This window comes from Podarcis filfolensis (assembly GCF_964270895.1).
Source record: "Podarcis filfolensis genome assembly, chromosome: 1".
NCBI lineage: Eukaryota > Metazoa > Chordata > Lepidosauria > Squamata > Lacertidae > Podarcis > Podarcis filfolensis.
In genome coordinates, this window is record NC_139604.1 from 4,175,990 (window position 1) to 4,194,233 (window position 18,244).

Genomic DNA, 18,244 nt, shown 5'->3' on the forward strand with positions numbered 1-18,244 from the left:
GCAAGTGCTAGCAGAGGGGCCAAATCGGGTCCCAAACATGGTCCCTTCCCCCATTATAATACAGCTCACCTAATCACTCCCAAACACAAACAGATCCTTTAACACACCCTCTGAACTGTGAGCACCAAAGTGGCTTTTTAAAAAGTTCCTCTTTATGTACCAACTACTGACTCCATGACTGTCTTGGTTCATGTATAAGAGTCAGCTGCTGAAGGACATAAGTGGGAAATTGGTTCAAAGACAAATCTTGTGTTTGCTTCTCAGTTTTGCTAACTTGTGTAGCACAGAATTTTTTTTTTACACACAAAAAGAAAATTATTTTAACACACATAAAGTTCCAGCAGATCTTGAACTTCAATATTTAAAAAGAAAAATCTGAAATGTTCAGTCTCAGAGCTGAACTTAAAACAGCAGTGTTGAAATGTACAGTGTAAATACATATCAGCTTAAATATAATTAAGGAGCATGAAAGGTATTCTGGCGTACCCTACCTCCAATAAGATGTTTCTTAAAATTCGTAATGGATTTTCCTTCTCTTTTGCATTTTCAATATCTTTCAAATCCTTATCTTCATCATTCATGTTGCTTTCCTCCTCCAAGAGATCAAAAATAACTTCAAAAAAGAAAAAAGAACTAGAAAGACAGAGCTGTGCATTCTGTTATGCCAAAGGAAGGCTAGCATTTTTAAAAAGTCTATCTGCCTTCCACTGATTATCATGTAGTACTCAACTGTCATTATTTCATGCCTTTTATTAAATGTATTATTAATGTATATCAATACCAATTCTCACTATTGAACCTTCATGTAAAATTGTGCTCTACAATGAAACATATATGAGATGCCTGGCCTCAGAGATGAAGTTTCGGTCCTGAAATCATGTAAAATCTGATACAGAGAACTCAGAACCTTTAAATACTAGAAATCATTTATACGTATCTAAATAATCACATAAGATGCTTTAGGAGGGGAGTAAATAATCAAATCTAAACTTATATGATCTCGTCTCTTTATATAGAGTAACTGAGAAAATAACAAAGGGGAAACTCATCTATACACTGCGACAGGAACTGCATTTAACAGTCTTAGGCATGAAGATACAATGGGATAACTCCCATATATGTGGTCATCAGCTCCTTGGAGGAATGATGATTTATGCTTTACTCCAGTGTGTGTTCATATAAAAATGCCTTAATTCTTTATTTGCGAAGTATACAAGTATAGAAATCAACTTACTAGCACCTGCCAGTTTCCTAGTTCATCAATATCTCTGATGTAAACATGATAATGTCCTCCATAACAGCCACCTTTGTGTATTATAACAGAAAAGAGCTCATACATGTATTTGAAATCATCCACTTCAGTCTTAAAAAAAAAAGACAACAATAATCAAAAGCTATTTCCACAACTGAGGTAAAAACAATCAAAGACAGAGCAAGAAAAACAGAATGCATTGAACTGGAAATATCAAAGTACAGGCCATTACATGGATATTCCAATGTGAGAGATACAGCTGTTTTGGGGCACTTGAACATTTATAATATAAATAGCCACCATCAGGAACTCTTCTCGTCCATTCCTCCATGGTGTGGACAACCTACTTACTCCAGGTTAGACTCCTGCACGGTTGTGCACAGTCACTGTCTTTTTGCCTAACATATCTCAGACAGGGATGCGGGTGGCACTGTGAGTTAAACCACAGAGCCTAGGGCTTGCCGATCAAAAGGTGGGCGGTTCGAATCCCCGCGACAGGGTGAGCTCCTGTTCCTCGGTCCCTGCTCCTGCCCACCTAGCAGTTCATAAGCACGAAGTGCAAGTAGATAAATAGGTACCACTCTGGTGGGAAGGTAAACGGCGTTTCCGTGCGCTGCTCTAGTTCGCCAGATGCAAACTTTGCTTAGTCATGCTGGCCACATGACGCCAGCTCCCTCGGCCAATAGAGCGAGATGAGCGCTGCAACCCCAGAGTCGTCCGCAACTGGACCTAATGGTCAGGGGTCCCTTTACCTTTACCTCAGACAGTTGTGGTAGGGATTAAATGTGGAGAACCATGTATGACACCCTGAGCTCCTTAAAGAAAAGAGTGGGGTATAAGTGCAATAAATAAATGTTTGACCAAGCAGCCCTAAGGGATACTATAGTAAGATATGTACCTCTTCTAACCTTTACAGTAAGAAACTGGACATAGAATTAAGTGAAGATTGTACCAGTAAACAAGAGCACAGCTTCTGCAATTATCCCCAAATCACCCAGCATAAAACATTAATGATTCAAAGTGATGAAAATTTAGACACATAAAAATAGTTCAACCTGCTCACAAAAAGGCTTGAGGTTTATCCGGATTGGAAATGCATAGCTGCTTATTTCCTTGTATCGTTCACACTTCTCGAAATTGAAGTTAAATCTCAAGAGGGAGATTGTGAGAAACGGAGGCAGCTTGCGTAGTTTAGCAGACTGTAAAGTAAGTAAAACGTTTTTAGGAAACTGATCATATTTTGGTGACCAAAGCTATGTTTTTCTATTTTTTATTTTATTTTATTCCCATTTTAATGCATTTTATTATATTTGTATCTTATTGCTACTAGTACAATTGGGTGGAAAGGTGGAATGTAAATTTTACAAATATAATGATAGTCTATGAATAAGACAAAATACACGGGGGGGGGGGGGAATCCAAAGAGAAGACAGCTTAGCCTAATTTTGCAAGGTAAAATTATATAAGGAAAAATATATAAATTAAAACATACAGATTTTATTCATAATCATTAAAAGTACTTAACAAGAGAATATCTTTTAAACGTTCTGGAAAAGTTAAAATCATCTCATATTTTCACACTCTAGCAATCCATATTCGACAATAAGAACTGAAAGCAGGTCTGCACCAAGTCCCTACATTTGCAGGAGGATCATAGTTCTGCAATATATTTACCGTATTTTTCGCTCTATAAGACGCACCAGACCACAAGACGCACCTAGTTTTTGGAGGAGGAAAACAAGAAAAAAAATATTCTGAATCTCAGAAGCCAGAACAGCAAGAGGGATCACTACGCAGTGAAAGCAGCGATCCCTCTTGCTGTTCTGGCTTCTGAGATAGCTGCGCAGCCTGCATTCACTCCATAAGACGCACACACATTTCCCCTTACTTTTTAGGAGGGAAAAAGTGAGTCTTATAGAGCAAAAAATACGGTACTTCATGAAGCTCCTTTAAATTTCAAGGGAAGTAGGACTTTCAGAAATGCAATAGAATACTTGCCCTTCCCACGATCTATATCAGCCTTCCCCAACCTGAAGCCCTCCAAAACATATCCAGGGCACCATTTTGAAGAGGGGTGACTTGAGCATCTTGGAAGAATTACCATAGCTCTGCACATGATTACAAAACATTTCACTGGCCATTTCTCCCAATTACAAGAAGAATAAGTTTCCATCATCTAGAGTGCAACCATCCAAGCACATGACACAATGAATGGATTTTATATTTAAATGAATTTTGCGCAGAAGATAATTAGCCTTATTTTAGGATGTTATATACTCAACATCTGAATAAACAATACTGTAAAATACTACCTTTGTGGCTTCAACTAATTTATTGCATGCTCCACATCGATACAAGTTATCTTTCTCAAAATGTTCTTCTTCCACATACATATTCCACAAGGCTTCCTCCAAGCCAGATACATCTTTGACAGCAACTGTTAGGTCCAAGAAATCCTCCTACAAAGCCGAGCAGAGAGGAAAGCCCTCCTTAAAAATGTATTTTAAAGACATTATGGACTTATTTGTATAGCTCATAAGAAAACTACAACCCGAGTCCACAATGCCAGGAAACAATGGTTAACAGGTTCAGAACAAGTCAAGCTAACTTCAAACCTTGATCTTGGCCTGTTCTGAATATGGCAACCAGTTTCCTGGTGTCGATAAAATGGGAAACTACTGTTAAATGGAAATTTTCCTGTTTTTCTGCTTGCTAGGGCTGTGTGAGGTGAAAGACTTGTTCATACCTTGGCTTATTGTAAGGTTATTTTGGCTCAAAAGCTGTGTCAATTATGCATAGCAAAAGTTAAAAATATACAATTGCGATTTGCATTGCAATCCCAAAGATCTTTGAAATTTTGGGCAAAGGTTGAGAACTGGACTAGTTTCTAAGATTACATTTGTACCATAATGTTTATTTTAAAAACATTACTAATTCTAATAATCACATTGAGTTCTGAACAACAGATAGCTGTATTGAGAAATTTTAACTTGACTAAAATTTGATCTGCACATTTCTAACAGGACTGCATTGCTAAATGTGAAGCTGCAGAGGACTCCCGGTTAAAAATTTGTCACTGGAAACACAAGAGAGCGCACAGAATACTGTTCTGAAACTTGCCCATGGAATTACCTGCCTCTCACTGACATTCTTGCACTCTTTACAGACAATGTGATTAACAACAGTCCCATGGTATAGCTGGTTTATTAGATTATGACCAGAGGTCCCAACAAGGGAGGTTTCTAAAGCACTGAACAGAATCCGATTTAACTCTTGCACATCATGTTGTCTCATTTCCTGCAAGATAAGAGATTATTTTTAAAAAAGAATTGACATTGCTTGAAAAGAGTTTTCCTCTTCATTTCAATTAAGATTAACCTAATTTACAACGTCCCTAAAGCTCTTGCCACAGCAGTGCTCAACAGATGTCATGTTAACCCATCAGTGTCTTTTTTGTGGTTGCTTATCTGTCATTTTAGTTTGTTCTTCTGGTGTCAGGGACACCCACTAAATTGGAATCTTTGTGGTCTTTCCAACTGATAGCTATATAACATGAACTCCCATTATGGGATGTCCTCATATCTACTAGAGGAGGGACAGCCAATGTGGTGACTTGCAGGTGTTGCTGGACTACAATTCCCACTGGCTTTTGGCCATTAGCCTTGCTGGTTGGGGCTGATGAGAGGTGAAATCTAGTAACATTTGGAGAACATCACATTAGCCATTCCTGTGCTAGAGTATGGTCTGCAATGGAACTGTGGCCTAAAGCACAATTCCCATTTTAACTGTCTGAGCATCTTTCATGTGTTCCAAAGGCGAGATGAAGCTATATTGAAAGCAACATATGAAAGCATTTTAAGAGCGCAAACATGTCATGAACTACCACTAATTGTTGGGAAATTATACAATTTTAATATTTTGCCTTTCATTTCCTATTACAAAAACATACCTGAAACAAAAGAATCTTCAAAAATAATTATGCCCTTAACTTGTATGCCTACCAATTATAATTAATAAACTACCAATGAAATTAAAGTTTGAAGACCTATGAAATATTACCCAGGAAGGAGGGAGGAACCACCTCAAAGGGTTGAATCCTTCCCAGTATCTTGCCACCCCGAGCCTCTCCTGAGGGTCAGGAGACTATGATGAATGGGGTGGATTATAGGGGTGTGGGTCGAGAAGCAGAGCTGTGGACCATCCCTACCCTAGGCTAATATATGGCTGACAATATAGGCAGCCAGGCTAGTAAAATACTTCGGAGGGATTTCATACAAATGTTAAAGGTTTTAAAAATTGTCAACATTATTAATAAATTATTTGGCAAATGTAGTGATACTATATAAATATTCATATTCCCTTCCTTTATGAAGGAAACTGATATTTACCTTCAGTGAAGCTCTGAACAAAAGTAGTTTGACAAAATATACCGTTTTTATTTCCTTTTTTTTCTGGAAGGAAAAGGAAACACGGGGAAAACCACCTTCAGGGCGAGCGATGCTATCAATGAATACTATATTGTACCTCATTACTATTCCATCCAAAGCTGTCAGTGAGGTCTGTTGTAGATGCAGCATGTTGATCTAGGAGCAGAAGTTGGGCAAACAACCGTTGGAGCTGTAAGGGGATTATTCGAACCTAAACAGAAATGATCATAAACTTTAAGAAGCTGACTTTCCATTAACCTTCAAGGAACATATTTATTAAATTAAAAAAATTACATACAGTGGTACCTCTGGTTACGAATTTAATTCATTCCGGAGGTCCGTTCTTAACCTGAGGTACCATTTTGGCTAATGGGGCCTCCCGCTGCTGCCAGTGCGCGATTTTTGTTCTCATCCTGAAGCAAAGTTCTTAACCTGAGGTACAACTTCTGGGTTAGCGGAGTCTGTAACCCGAAGTGTTTGTAACCCAAGGTACCACTGTACTGCCTTTCATTAAATACCAAGTCAGTATACAAAAACACAATTCAATCCAAACAATTCAATGTACAATAAAAAAATCTAATAAAAACAAAACATCACATTTACAGTAGTTAGAAATCTTCCAGCTGTAATCAAAGATGAGGCAAAAATTGAGTAAATGGATATATTTTAACCAGCCCATTAGAAGTTCACCACAGTAGATACCTACACTATTTCAGTGGGGAGCTCACTCCACAGCCTGGAAGCCACAACCAAGAATGCCCTCCTCCAAGTTGCTTCAAGATGAACCTCTGCAGGCTACGGTATAACTAACTGTGCTTCCTCAAAAAATATTAGGGCATGATTCAACCAGATTTCTAACTTACAATGATTTCAGTGGGAAAGAATTAAGTACAGTTCAGTTCTTCCATTTATATCAATTAGGCTGAAGTCTGCTTAGCTTTGGCTGGATCATGCATTTAGCAAACTACTACATCTGTTTAGTTGAATATTATATAGTAGGGTGAGAAACCTGTAGTCCTCCAGATGTTAGGATTACAACTTCCATCAGTCTGGCCAGTGATCAGGTATGATGGGAGTTGAAGCCTAACATATGGAGCCCCACAGATTCCCCATCTCTATTCAATAGCCATATGAAAACATTTAGCCCCAAAGTGCTTTTTAAATGTTTTCATTTCAATGAAGAAAAGGTTTGGCTAATCAGTAGAGAACTTGTTATAACCTGTAACAAACATAACTAAACAAATATAAATGAGGTATCCAATTACAAGTCATTACTACAGAATTGTAGAGTTGAAAGGGACCCCAAAAGTCATCTAGTCCACCCCCTGCAATGCAGGAATCTCAACCAAAGCACCCATGACAGACAGCCATCCAACCTCTGCTTTAAAAGGAAAGCGAGTCCTCATGAAGGACTCTGTTCCACTGTTGATCAGCTATTACCACCAGAAAGTTCTTCCTAATGTAATTTCCTTTCTTGTAACTTGAAGCCATTTGTTCAAGTCCTACCCTCCAGAGCAGGAGAAAACAAACTTGCTCTCTCTTCCATGTGAAACAACTATATAAAAATAATTTTGCTTAAACCCAATTTCATCTAATTACTTTTCTTAAGAATATATCAAGGGACAGTCCAGGCTTTCCCCTGTGCATGGTAATAATGCCTCACAACTTTTAAGTGCACAGAGCTAAGACAGATTTGATATTATTTATATTGATTAGTCACTCCAACTACAGAGAATGCACTTGGTCAGAGAATCTTTTTAGACACTGAACAACTGCTCACTGTTTAACATGCTCAGATATCTAAAGTAGATGTTCATGTAGTGATGTTAGGGTAGAAATTCTTCATGTGCAAATAACTAAAGGTTTGTGTAATGAATGTTTGCACAACAGGACCTGTGTGTATTCTGAAAGCACTGCACCAGAACCTATGCAGGAAAATCCCTGCTTTGTAGATTATATGAGCACATGAAGTAATGTGTGCATCCCCAGCTTTGCATTATAAATACATTATTCGTCATCTTCATAAATATTTTATTTATTTATTGCATTTATACCCCACCTTTCCTCCAAAGAGATCAAGGTGGCATGCAGACTTCTCCCCATTTCATCCTCATGATGATCCTGTGATGTAGTTTAGGCTGCGAATGAGTGGCCCAAGCTAACCTAGTGAACATCATAAACCCTTGAGCTGATTGAAGTATAGAATTGAATACCTTTGATTCAGGCTTACTGTTGTCTTCCAAAGAACCAAGTTCTTCAGGGCCTATAGAAAACAGTGCTTCTACAACAAAAATGAAAAATACCAGTATGAGAACAAATCTCCTACCAAAACCACAATTATAAAGAAGTGTGCAAATAGAAATGTTAACTTTCTAAATCAGTCTTTATTTTGCTCCTTTGCCCTCCAAATGGGTTTGTATCACAATTTCCATAGGCACGAGCTAGCATGATCATTTTGCTTTTGTCCATTCCCCATGGGACAAAAGGTTTATTTATTCTGAGGAAGTTGTCAGTGTTGGTCCTTGCACAATTTGGCTTTTCAAAAAAATAGTGAGCTTGCAGAGTTTAATGTCTGTTCAAAGAAAGCAGACAAAAAGGACCATTTTAATACAGTGGGAAGCAAGCGAGCCCTGCCCATTCATCCACAGAGAGATGAGATGATCTAATAAGGAAAAGCTAAGTCTGAGGCACACAGGCATGAAACAGAAATATTATTCGCATTCAGGATCAGGCACTGTGGTGATGACCAACTTACAATAACAGGCAAAACCTCAAATCAATTCTGAATAAAATAAGTCTATGCTACAGCTCTGGATCAACAATTAGCCATCTAGCCTAATATTTGATGCTGGAAAAATATCAACAGTCTTACCCAAATACAGTGGTACCTCGGGTTAAGTACTTACGTAATTCATTCCGGAGGTCCATTCTTAACCTGAAACTGTTCTTAACCTGAAGCACCACTTTAGCTAATGGGGCCTCCTGCTGCTGACCGATTTCTGTTCTTATCCTGAAGCAAAGTTCTTAACCTGAAGCACTATTTCTGGGTTAGCGGAGTCTGTAACCTGAAGTGCATGTAACCCGAGGTACTATTGTATACTTTTTCAGAGTATACATTTGTTAACTTTCATTATGCTACACAAGCCTGTTTTGTTACTTTCAACCTTTGTATCTTTCATTGTGAATTTTACTCAATCCTTACTCTGGTCTATAATCCAATACAACATTTAGAAATACATTTTGTAAGTTTTTTATTCATTCATTCCTAGGTTATATAGAAAGAAAAGTAAGGTAAACTACTTTGTGTGAAATAACACAAAATACGGCATTCAGAAAAAGCTATTTTAAAATGTTAAAATACTGTACAGTACCTCTAAATTCTGGTGTGAATAGTAGAGTCTGAAGAAGTGAATTAAGGTAACAGGTTCCACCCTGATTTTTTATTCCACTTAAATTGGTGCTTTCTCTAGGAACAAGCAGCTCAGCATCTTTGTGTTTTGATTTTTGCTTCCCACATTGATTGTTTGACAAAAAGGAGAAGTCTTCATCAAATAAATTTCCAAACATTGTGAAATTATAACACAGACCTTTAAAGAAGAAGATAAAACAATCTTTTACTACAGAACTTTGTATATTCATCATTATTATGGTGTTATCTGAAAAAATATACATATTTTAAAGTACAATTAAAACCATGAGAAAGATGCTTAGATAATATTTGTCCTTTGAAAATAGCCAACGATAGCATTCAATGAATGTCTTTGTTGAGGTTTGCTAATGACTGGAGGAAATTATTGCCATTTACATAGCTGGAAGTCTTCAGACTCCTATCCTTCTGACATGACTCCATTCACAACATGGGGGGGGGGGGAGAATAAATTACAACTATGCATAGATTTCAAAGATATAAGTATGGAATGAAAATCAAGAAACAGTGGACAGAATGACTGGTCAAGGAAAGTGGTTAGTCCAGTTTACACAACTTATCTCTTCTTACATATGATGGGCCCTGTATAGAGCCCCACCCCATATGGAAATAAATGTATTGGTGAATACAAATGGCTTTTGGTTGTTGTTTTTCACTAAGCAGTAACTTATCAAGGCATATATGGAAGTACCTGGTAAACTGATCATCTGCAATATCTTGACATACGGCAAGAGGAAGTTTACTACTCCACTAACCAACCTATTTCTACTTAAAGTGCAGATTTATCCTAATCCATTTATTTTATTTACTTATTTCATATACTTTTCAGGCAGACCTCAAAAAGTGATTACAATGATAAGCATTGCTTTAAAAAGGTTATAACAGAAATGGCAGGGTGGGATTAACTTGTTTAGAAAAAGCTGTTACTGCATCTTTTTCATTCCCCCTCAGGACATGGTGGCTATTTAGATTTGCCCCCTTGGTGGCAGTTGTGGGGAGGAGAGAGGAGCCACTATGGGAGCTGGCTGTGGTTCCTCCAGCATATACCGTATTTTTTGCACCATAACACTCACTTTTTTCCTCCTAGAAAGTAAGGGGAAATGTCTGTGCATGTTATGGAGCGAATGCCTGCGGGTGGCGGGGGGGATCTGCTGCAGTCGTGAGCAGAGGATCCATGGTTCCCCTTCCTTCCTCCGTGGTTACAAAGCATGGATCCACATGGATCCTCAGGATTTTTGCATTGGGCTACTCCAAACTCACTGTCAGATCACATGTCTGTGGCCACAGCATGAACCACAAAAATCATATATCCACTATTTCGTTTAGAATATTTTTTTTCTTGTTTTCCTCCTCTAAAAACTACGTGCGTGTTATGGTCTGGTGCGTGTTATAGAGCGAAAAATACGGTATATTGTCAGGACATTACATATGCCACTTAGGACAGAGTTATCAAGTACAGTCACACCTCGGGTTAGAGGCGCTTCAGGTTGTGCGTTTTCGGGTTGCACGCCGTGCTGAACCCGGAAGTACCAAAACGGGTTACTTCTGGGTTTCGGCGCTCACACATGTGCAGGTGTGCTAAATCGTGCTTTGCGCATATGCACTGAATCGCGACCTGCATGTGCACAGACACGGCGCTGCAGGTTGTGAACACTGTGGGTTGCGAATGTGCCTCCCGCATGGATCACGTTCGCAACCCGAGCGTCCACTGTACCTGGAAAGACCTTTATACCCACACTGTGAAGCAACCTGAGCAGCTCCAAGTGGGAGAAGCCATGTTTTGGAGATTTCCATCAGGAAACAGAAGCAGGGGGGAGGCAGCATAGCCCAAGGGCAACTAGGTACAGTGGTGCCCCGCAAGACGAACGCCTCGCAAGACGGAAAACCTGCTAGACGAAAGGGTTTTCCGTTTTGGAGGCGCTTCGCAAAACGAATTTCCCTATGGGCTTCCTTCGCAAGACAAAAGCCCATAGGGAAATCTCCGGGACAGCGGGGAAGCGCAGTGCGTCTTCCCCACTGTCCTCGGACCTCCTCCGAAGGCTGGCAGTGGGGCGGAGAGACCTCCTCCCGCTGCCAGCCTTCGGACGGCTGCTCCGAAGGCTGGCGGTGGGGCGGAGAGACCTTCTCCCCACACCAGCCTTTGGATGGCTGTCCTGAAGACTTGCGGTGGGAGGAGGGTTTTCCTTCCCACCACCAACATTCAGAATGCTGTTCTGAATGTTGGCGATGGGGAGGAAAAACCCTCCTCCCACCGCAAGCCCCGGGAACAGAGGAGAAGCGCTGCGCGCCTTCCCCTCTGTTCCCGGACCTGTCCTGAAGGCTTTCGGTGGGGAGAAAAGCCCTTCTCCGCACCGCCAGCCCGGCAAGCGGTCTCCATAGGAACGCATTAATTGATTTTCAATGCATTCCTATGGGAAACCGTGCTTCGCAAGACAAAAAACTCGCAAGAAGAAAAAACTCGCGGAACAAATTAATTTCGTCTTGCGGGGCACCACTGTAGAAGGAAAGGAGAAGCCAGGGCAGCACCTGCCTGGGAAAACACTCCACGCCCCACATCGGGACCCGCCTAACGCCCAGCCCGGCTGCCCTATGCGGCGTGGAGGAGGAAGCAGGCAACATGCACGCGCGCAAGTCAGTTTTGGCCCCCGTGGAAGTATCAGGCCCAAAAACACTGGAGAAGAAACCTGCCTCTGATCCCCCTCGCGCTCCTGCCCTGCTGGGGCTGCCACCATTCCGCCCTGCGCGTTCACACGGGGAAACGGTCCTCGGTCCGAAATCGAGGCGCCTCAGGAAGTTGGCCTGGGCGGCCTCCTCTCCCCGGGCAACGCAAGAGGCGACGCGAGGGCCCCGATTCCCGGCTGCCTGCAGGGGCAAACAAGTCCCCTTGTCAAAGGGGCCCGAGGCGGGGGGGGGGGAGGATCCGGCCGGGACTCTTCTCCCTGACGCGTTTCCTCTCCGTGCGAATGCTCGCGTCACGTGAAAAGCGACAAGCAAACAACGCACCACCCGAAGAAGTGGGGCCCAGACCCCGGCGCAAGCACCTCACTGAGGACTAGGCCCGTGACGAGGCCTGCAACGCCAGCCTCCGAAGGGCCCTTTCACGGGGCGGCGGCGGAGGCACTGCTCCCCCTGCCCACCCCCCGCCCGCAGCCCAGGGGCGCTTGAGGGGGGGGGCAGCCGCGCACCTCAGCAGCAACAGCAGCGCCGCCAGCCCAGCCCGGCCGCTTCCCTCTCGCCTGCGGAGCCGACGGCGCCTTGAGGAAAAAGCCCAAAAGCCGCCCCAAGGCCGCTGGGCTGCCTCTAACCTGCAGCAGAGGTTGCTGGGAACTGTAGTCTCCCCCCGGCTTCTAGCCCGAGCGCCGCCGAGCCGGCTGGCCGCAATGCCTTGTGGGAGTTGTAGTTTTCCCAAGTGCTTAGCCGGTTCACGTAACTCCATCTGTTTCAGTATTTTAACTTTTGTGTGTTTCAAAGAATGGCTGTGAATTTTTCTCGACTTCCTTGCTTTGCTTTTTTGCAAGCCGCTTTGAGGGTTTTTATTTTTACAATCAAGCGGTGTATAAATTTCTAGAAGCAAAAAAATTAGTAAGCGGCACGAAGCTAGTTCAGGTTTCTGGTGGGGAAAGGATGCTTCCTCCCCTCCCCCCCCCCCCAATTTTCGCTCGTTATTTTTCTTTTCTCCAGCTATTCCAGGTAGAGCTAAACGTGGTGTGTGTTTGTGTGTAGAGGTGCAAATAAAGTGGAGGGCGGGGGAGAACACTTTTGTAATGGATGTATGATGTTTACCTGACAAAGGATGTTATATTGATACTAGCTGTCTCTGATATGTTTTACTTTTATTGCTGAACAATTTTGGTTACTGCATTGGTTATCAAGACTTGCATGTTATTGGTCTGCAAAAAATAGTGGATCTAAAAATTAGAGAAACAGCTGGAAGAGAGTATCAAAAACAGAACAGAAAAACAAAACAAATATCTAGGTATGTAAAATAAGTACATTTGTCCATGGATTGAGTGTCAGAGTCCAGATTCAGAAAAATAAATGTGTGTGTTTGTGTGTGTGTGTAGAAACAAACACACACACACACATTATTCTTGAGAATGTTGAGGTTGCTTGTGTAAATAGTAAAGAGATGCCATATCATATTGTTATACAGAACCCAAATTTCCAAGTGGTGCAAGATTCCAGGCATGTTTACCCAGAGTCCAGGTTTCTTTGGGGGGGAATGAAACAGCAGAAAATGTGTTGTCTTCATGATTCATGGTTTATTTACACATGCAGTGGTACCTCGGGTTAAGTACTTAATTCGTTCCGGAGGTCCGTTCTTAACCTGAAACTGTTCTTAACCTGAAGCACCACTTTAGCTAATGGGGCCTCCTGCTGGTGCCGCGCCACCGGAGCACGATTTCTGTTCTCATCCCGAAGCAAAGTTCTTAACCTGAAGCACTATTTCTGGGTTAGCGGAGTATGTAACCTGAAGCGTATGTAACCCAAGGTACCACTGTATATGCAACCTGAGCCTATGATGGAGAGGTTCACAGCATGAAAACTCCAAGAGGATCTTGATTCTCCTATAGCTGCAGCCCTGGGTTCAAACAGAAATCAAACATGCTCCAAAAACAGGACTCTGACCCTCTCTCCAGCTTGTGGCATTTTTTCCCTACGTCACACACCCTGCAAACTCCAATCCTAAACTCAATTCTGCTTCAAACTCTGCTCTTTGTCTTTCAAACTAACTCTGAGTTAGTTCCCATTTGTCATCTGGCCCAGAGTCCCTTCTTTTTGTCTTTCCTAAGGGCTCCTCACCTTTCTTTGTCTTCTATCTAATGGCCCATCACCTCAGGAGATTTTCTGCACATGGGAAGCTGGTTCGGGCTGTCTTTGAACACTGCTAAATCCAGTGTCTAGCAGCCAGTTTTTAACACTCCAAGCATTGATTAACTTCTATGGGGAGTCTAGAACCCACAAACTCATAACATTATAGAAAGAGTTTGGGGTAGCGTTTCGACTAAGAAGCAGTATTTAAAATGCTGTTTCTAATTAATGTCTTTTTGCACATGAAAAAATGTACATTTATTTTGAAAGAGAGACTGACTACCTTGTAATGTAAATACTGCAGGTTGGAGATGGGTCTGGGGCTGACACTTCAATATCCATGAAGAGGCTACCTTGAATTGGCCAGTACAAGACTGCATGTTACCTTACTCCACCCCTCACACACATGTTTCCCATGAGTGGGTAAATGGAGGACAACTCTGTTGTGGGAAAGTGTAGCTGTGTGTTTGAAGGTACAAAATAACCCTGAAACACATTACAGGGTAGATGAACACCTCTCCCTCTTAACCCCAGACCACTTCCTACCTGCAGTATTAGTAGTGGATTACATTACAAGGTTGTCATAGTAGGATACTGTTTCTTCCCTTTCAAATTAAAAACACATTTTTCATGTGCAAAAAGACACGGGGTAGAACCAGCATTTTACATTCTGCTTGAGTGATGCTTGATTTAAAGCTAGAGCACAAGTGAAAGACTCCATGTGAAGCTGTTCAGACACACACTAGATCATATAGCTGTATCCAGTGCTATTTTTGTTAAGTTGTGGGTGAACATATCAGACGACACAGTGATTCTTCAAACAGCTCTTGTTTATTCACAGGCCAGAACAGAACTGAACTGAAGGGTTCAGCCAGCCTGCTTATATAGAGCTCCACTACAACGCAACAGTAACCACTTTCTGTAACTATCCAATCACTGAACGTCACTTTCAATCCCTTATTTGCATATGTGGACCTGAGTGAAAACTACAGTATCCCCCTGCTGGCCCAGGGTGAGAACTTCAGTACATAACAATTTTTCTAGAAAAAGAGGTGCCAGAACTCACCATGAACTCACCCTTGTTCTAAATGTAACTTGAAAAAAGAGACATTAGGCATACCTTTGTAAACCCAGAAATCTTTAATATTAAAAAATGTAAAAAGTAATTACTGTAAAGTAATTAGAATGGCAATGGCGCTCAGCTGAGAAGTGCTGGAACTGAGATCTGCCAATTTATGGCCCCCAAAAAAGCCCTGGCCGTACCCATGCATGCTGCCTTGCTCTGTCACCACATAAATTTGAGAGGACCTAGCCCCTTCATTGAAAATATGGGGGGGGGAGGCACCCTACTTGGTGTTCTTGGCTGTACTTATTGCATGGCAGTGAAATCATCCAGGACTTTCAGATCAGAACACATTGTTTCTAGATAGCATTGAGACTTGGACATCTCTTTTTCTATACAGTATATAAAATATTCAGCAACTTTTTAAATTTTTCTCAGAACTCTGGTACAATTTCTTACTGATTAACAATCTCCAGTTGGGGGGGGGGGGTGTTGGATATAAAAGATAGCTCTGGAGCTAGCTTGTTTACCCAGTTTAGAGGTGAAGGTACACATTTTACAAAAGCTGTTTAAAACAATAAAGAACAGGATGATGAAAGAACAAGTTCTAGTTAATATAGCTTGAGAATAGCCACTATAAAATTGAGTTAACAGATTAACCTAGCATGAATCAGCACAATCAGCTTGAATTTTAAATGCATTTCTTCCTATCCATAGGGAGGTAATCAGTTCAAAGTCTGTTGTTTTAACATTTGATCCAATTTCAGGGAGATATCTACTAAAGTCCTGATGCAAGGCAACAGTGTGATATCTAACCAATGTTTAATTGCTAGTCAGATATTAGTACAGTCAGAGGTAAATAGAGGACCTTTTATCTTAATCCGTTCCTTTGAAATATGCTCACCTTAAAAGAACTATAACTTTTGTGCCTATTCTGCAGCATGAATGAAGAGAGTGCCATTTTGCCCTTCAATTCAGGCAGCAAAATGTTCTGGACCAGCCATGTGCTCCCATTTGTACGAACGATTGATATTAATTAATCAGATACAGAAACTGCTGGCTTCATTTGCAAAATAGTCACTTCAAGAATTTAGTCTTACCTAATGCACTGTTTGTTTTAAGTTGCATGAAGACATGTCCTCTTCATCATTGCTGGCCAAGAGAAGACAGACAGGATTAGAAAGACAACAACAACAACAATAATATCCTGCCCAAGAGTGGTTTCCCCACTCTGGGAGGCTTACAGAATATATAAAACAAAATAAAACATCCAACATTAAAAACTTCCCAACACAGGGCTGCCTTCAGATGTTTTCTAAAAGTTGTATTGTTCTTTATCTGCTTGACAGTATTTAAAACATGGTAGCCCAATCCTGTGCATATTTACTTGGAAAGAAAACATTGGAAAGCAATGACTAGGAATGCAATTATACTGGGAAATATCACTTGTACTACTTGTGTGCATGGACAGTAAATGCAGAAAAGAGGGAGTAGATGATGGTAATGGGAAAAACAAAATACTGTCCTGTAGTAACTGATGCACTATGACATTCCAGAGGTAAGCTTGAATGCATTAATCCTGTGTTCAGTACCTCTGGACCTATCAGGCAGGTAAGGGCAGAGAGTGGGGTCGTAAGAGAGAAAGACACCTGCTAGCGTACTAGAAATAGCTCAAAAATAACCTGCTTTTGAAATAAAGCCAAAGTGATGAGCCAGCCATCTTGGCTAAGAAATGAAGACCAAAACACCTTTATAATGAAGTGAGGCTTAGAAGTGAGGAGGGTTATTTTTAATTTTTATTGTGTACCCTAAAACACTGCATGTTGATGTAGCAGTCACATAACATTGACCACAGGGGGGAAAGTTGCTTCCCTTTAAAAATGTTAAAGGCACCCAACCCAGCACAAAAACTTCTATTTATTTCTAATAATTTTGTCAAGAAATAAAAATGTTACAGGAATTAATTGCTTTTTCCCTTTAAGTAACACACAAAGGTTAAAGATGCCCTGTACAGCAACAAAAACCCACCTATTAATATGAAATTTGACAGGCTTCATTCTGTCTGAATGGGTACTATGCTCCAAATTTCATCCAATTCTATCAGAAATGTTGTAAGTTTATAAATATTTATTAATTTTCCAATTATAGTCCAGGAGGAAGTAATCAGGAGCTTCAGAAAATGAGGTGACATTTCACCTCAGATGCAAACCACATAATGTCAAATCATGCTGAGGCAACCTGTCATCTCAGCAACCTGTTATCTGAGCAAACAAAAGTGAGTTCGAAGGTGAATATCTTTATTTTATTATTTATGCACAGCCCTATTAGCTAGTATAATTGGTAGGTAGTTCCCCTCTAATATCATGCAGAAGATCCATTTTAAGAGCGAAAAGGCAGGAGTCAGAAATCTCTCTACTTTTTCATGGCACACAAAACACACTAGACTCCATGAAATTTCATTAACTCAAATTGAAGACTGCTTAACTTTTATATACGGTAGATCTTTTTAAGCTTTGCTTCCACGTGTTTACTACACATGAAAAAAGTTATAGCCCCTGAGATTATGTGCCCTGCTGCCTCCACTGCTCATATATAACACATACACATTCAGTGACAAGTTAGCTGTATGTGTATAGGTGCTCCATACTGGTAATCTAATTTATTCTGGGGAGCTACTTCCTTTTACATAAGCACACCAAGCCCAATCAACTACTCTGAAGTGAGGCCTGAGCCCTCAAAATCCAGTTTAGATTACCAAACTTTGAGAAGTATAGCTTAGGTTTTACACACACACATCTCATCTCCAGTGTGTCAAATCTCCCATTGTCATGTGTAGTTTGGCCCTTGGTCTGAGCTGATTTTGCAGCAGAACTTAGTTTAAGCTAACCTCTGAGCATGTCCATAGTTAACAGCTTTTTGTCTGTGAAACACTCCAGTTTCCTAGCACAGAGGCAGACCAACAGACAAAACTATGGCATATCAACTCTAATCATAGCTGTCAATGTTCCCCTTTTTTGCGGGAAATTCCCTTATTTCAGCATCGCTTTCCGCTGCTATCCCGGATTGTTAGAAATCCCGTACACTGTCTCCGGGACAGGTGAGGCTGCTGATCCCTTATTTTCAAATCTGAAAGTTGACAGCTATGACTGATATTTCACCCGACCAAAGTAAGCACAAAACATGGTTTAAACCCGTATTCAAAATCACAGTTTCTGCTACTGATGATCATAAGCTATGTTTTAATTATTATTTATTAAATTTGT

The 18,244-nt window shown here is 41.0% G+C and overlaps 1 protein-coding gene and 1 long non-coding RNA gene across 8 annotated transcripts in view; one reads left to right on the plus strand and one right to left on the minus strand.

The window, feature by feature from the left end:
- The window catches only part of USP40 (ubiquitin specific peptidase 40), a 53,065-nt gene extending 40,645 nt beyond the window's left edge, over positions 1-12,420 (minus strand). For 2 of the 7 annotated variants that reach the window (XR_014551320.1, XM_083626514.1), the window contains exons 1-9: positions 12,292-12,420; positions 9,051-9,266; positions 7,893-7,960; positions 5,777-5,890; positions 4,385-4,549; positions 3,565-3,711; positions 2,308-2,451; positions 1,235-1,363; positions 492-593 (exon numbers count right to left, since the gene is read on the minus strand). Coding sequence is in view for 5 of the 7 variants with exons in the window: in XM_083626514.1 (XP_083482640.1) it covers positions 492-593; positions 1,235-1,363; positions 2,308-2,451; positions 3,565-3,711; positions 4,385-4,549; positions 5,777-5,890; positions 7,893-7,960; positions 9,051-9,246 (1,065 nt within the window). In the remaining 2 variants the exon portion in view is untranslated. Of the gene's footprint in view, positions 1-491; positions 596-1,233; positions 1,364-2,307; positions 2,452-3,564; positions 3,712-4,384; positions 4,550-5,776; positions 5,891-7,892; positions 7,961-9,050; positions 9,267-11,794; positions 12,186-12,291 lie in introns of those variants that run through there. The other 5 variants (XM_083626515.1, XM_083626516.1, XM_083626513.1 and 2 more) reach the window with 5 other exon arrangements.
- LOC310743599 overlaps positions 1-18,244 on the plus strand; it is a 265,247-nt gene that overhangs the window by 32,337 nt on the left and 214,666 nt on the right. The window lies entirely within an intron of this gene.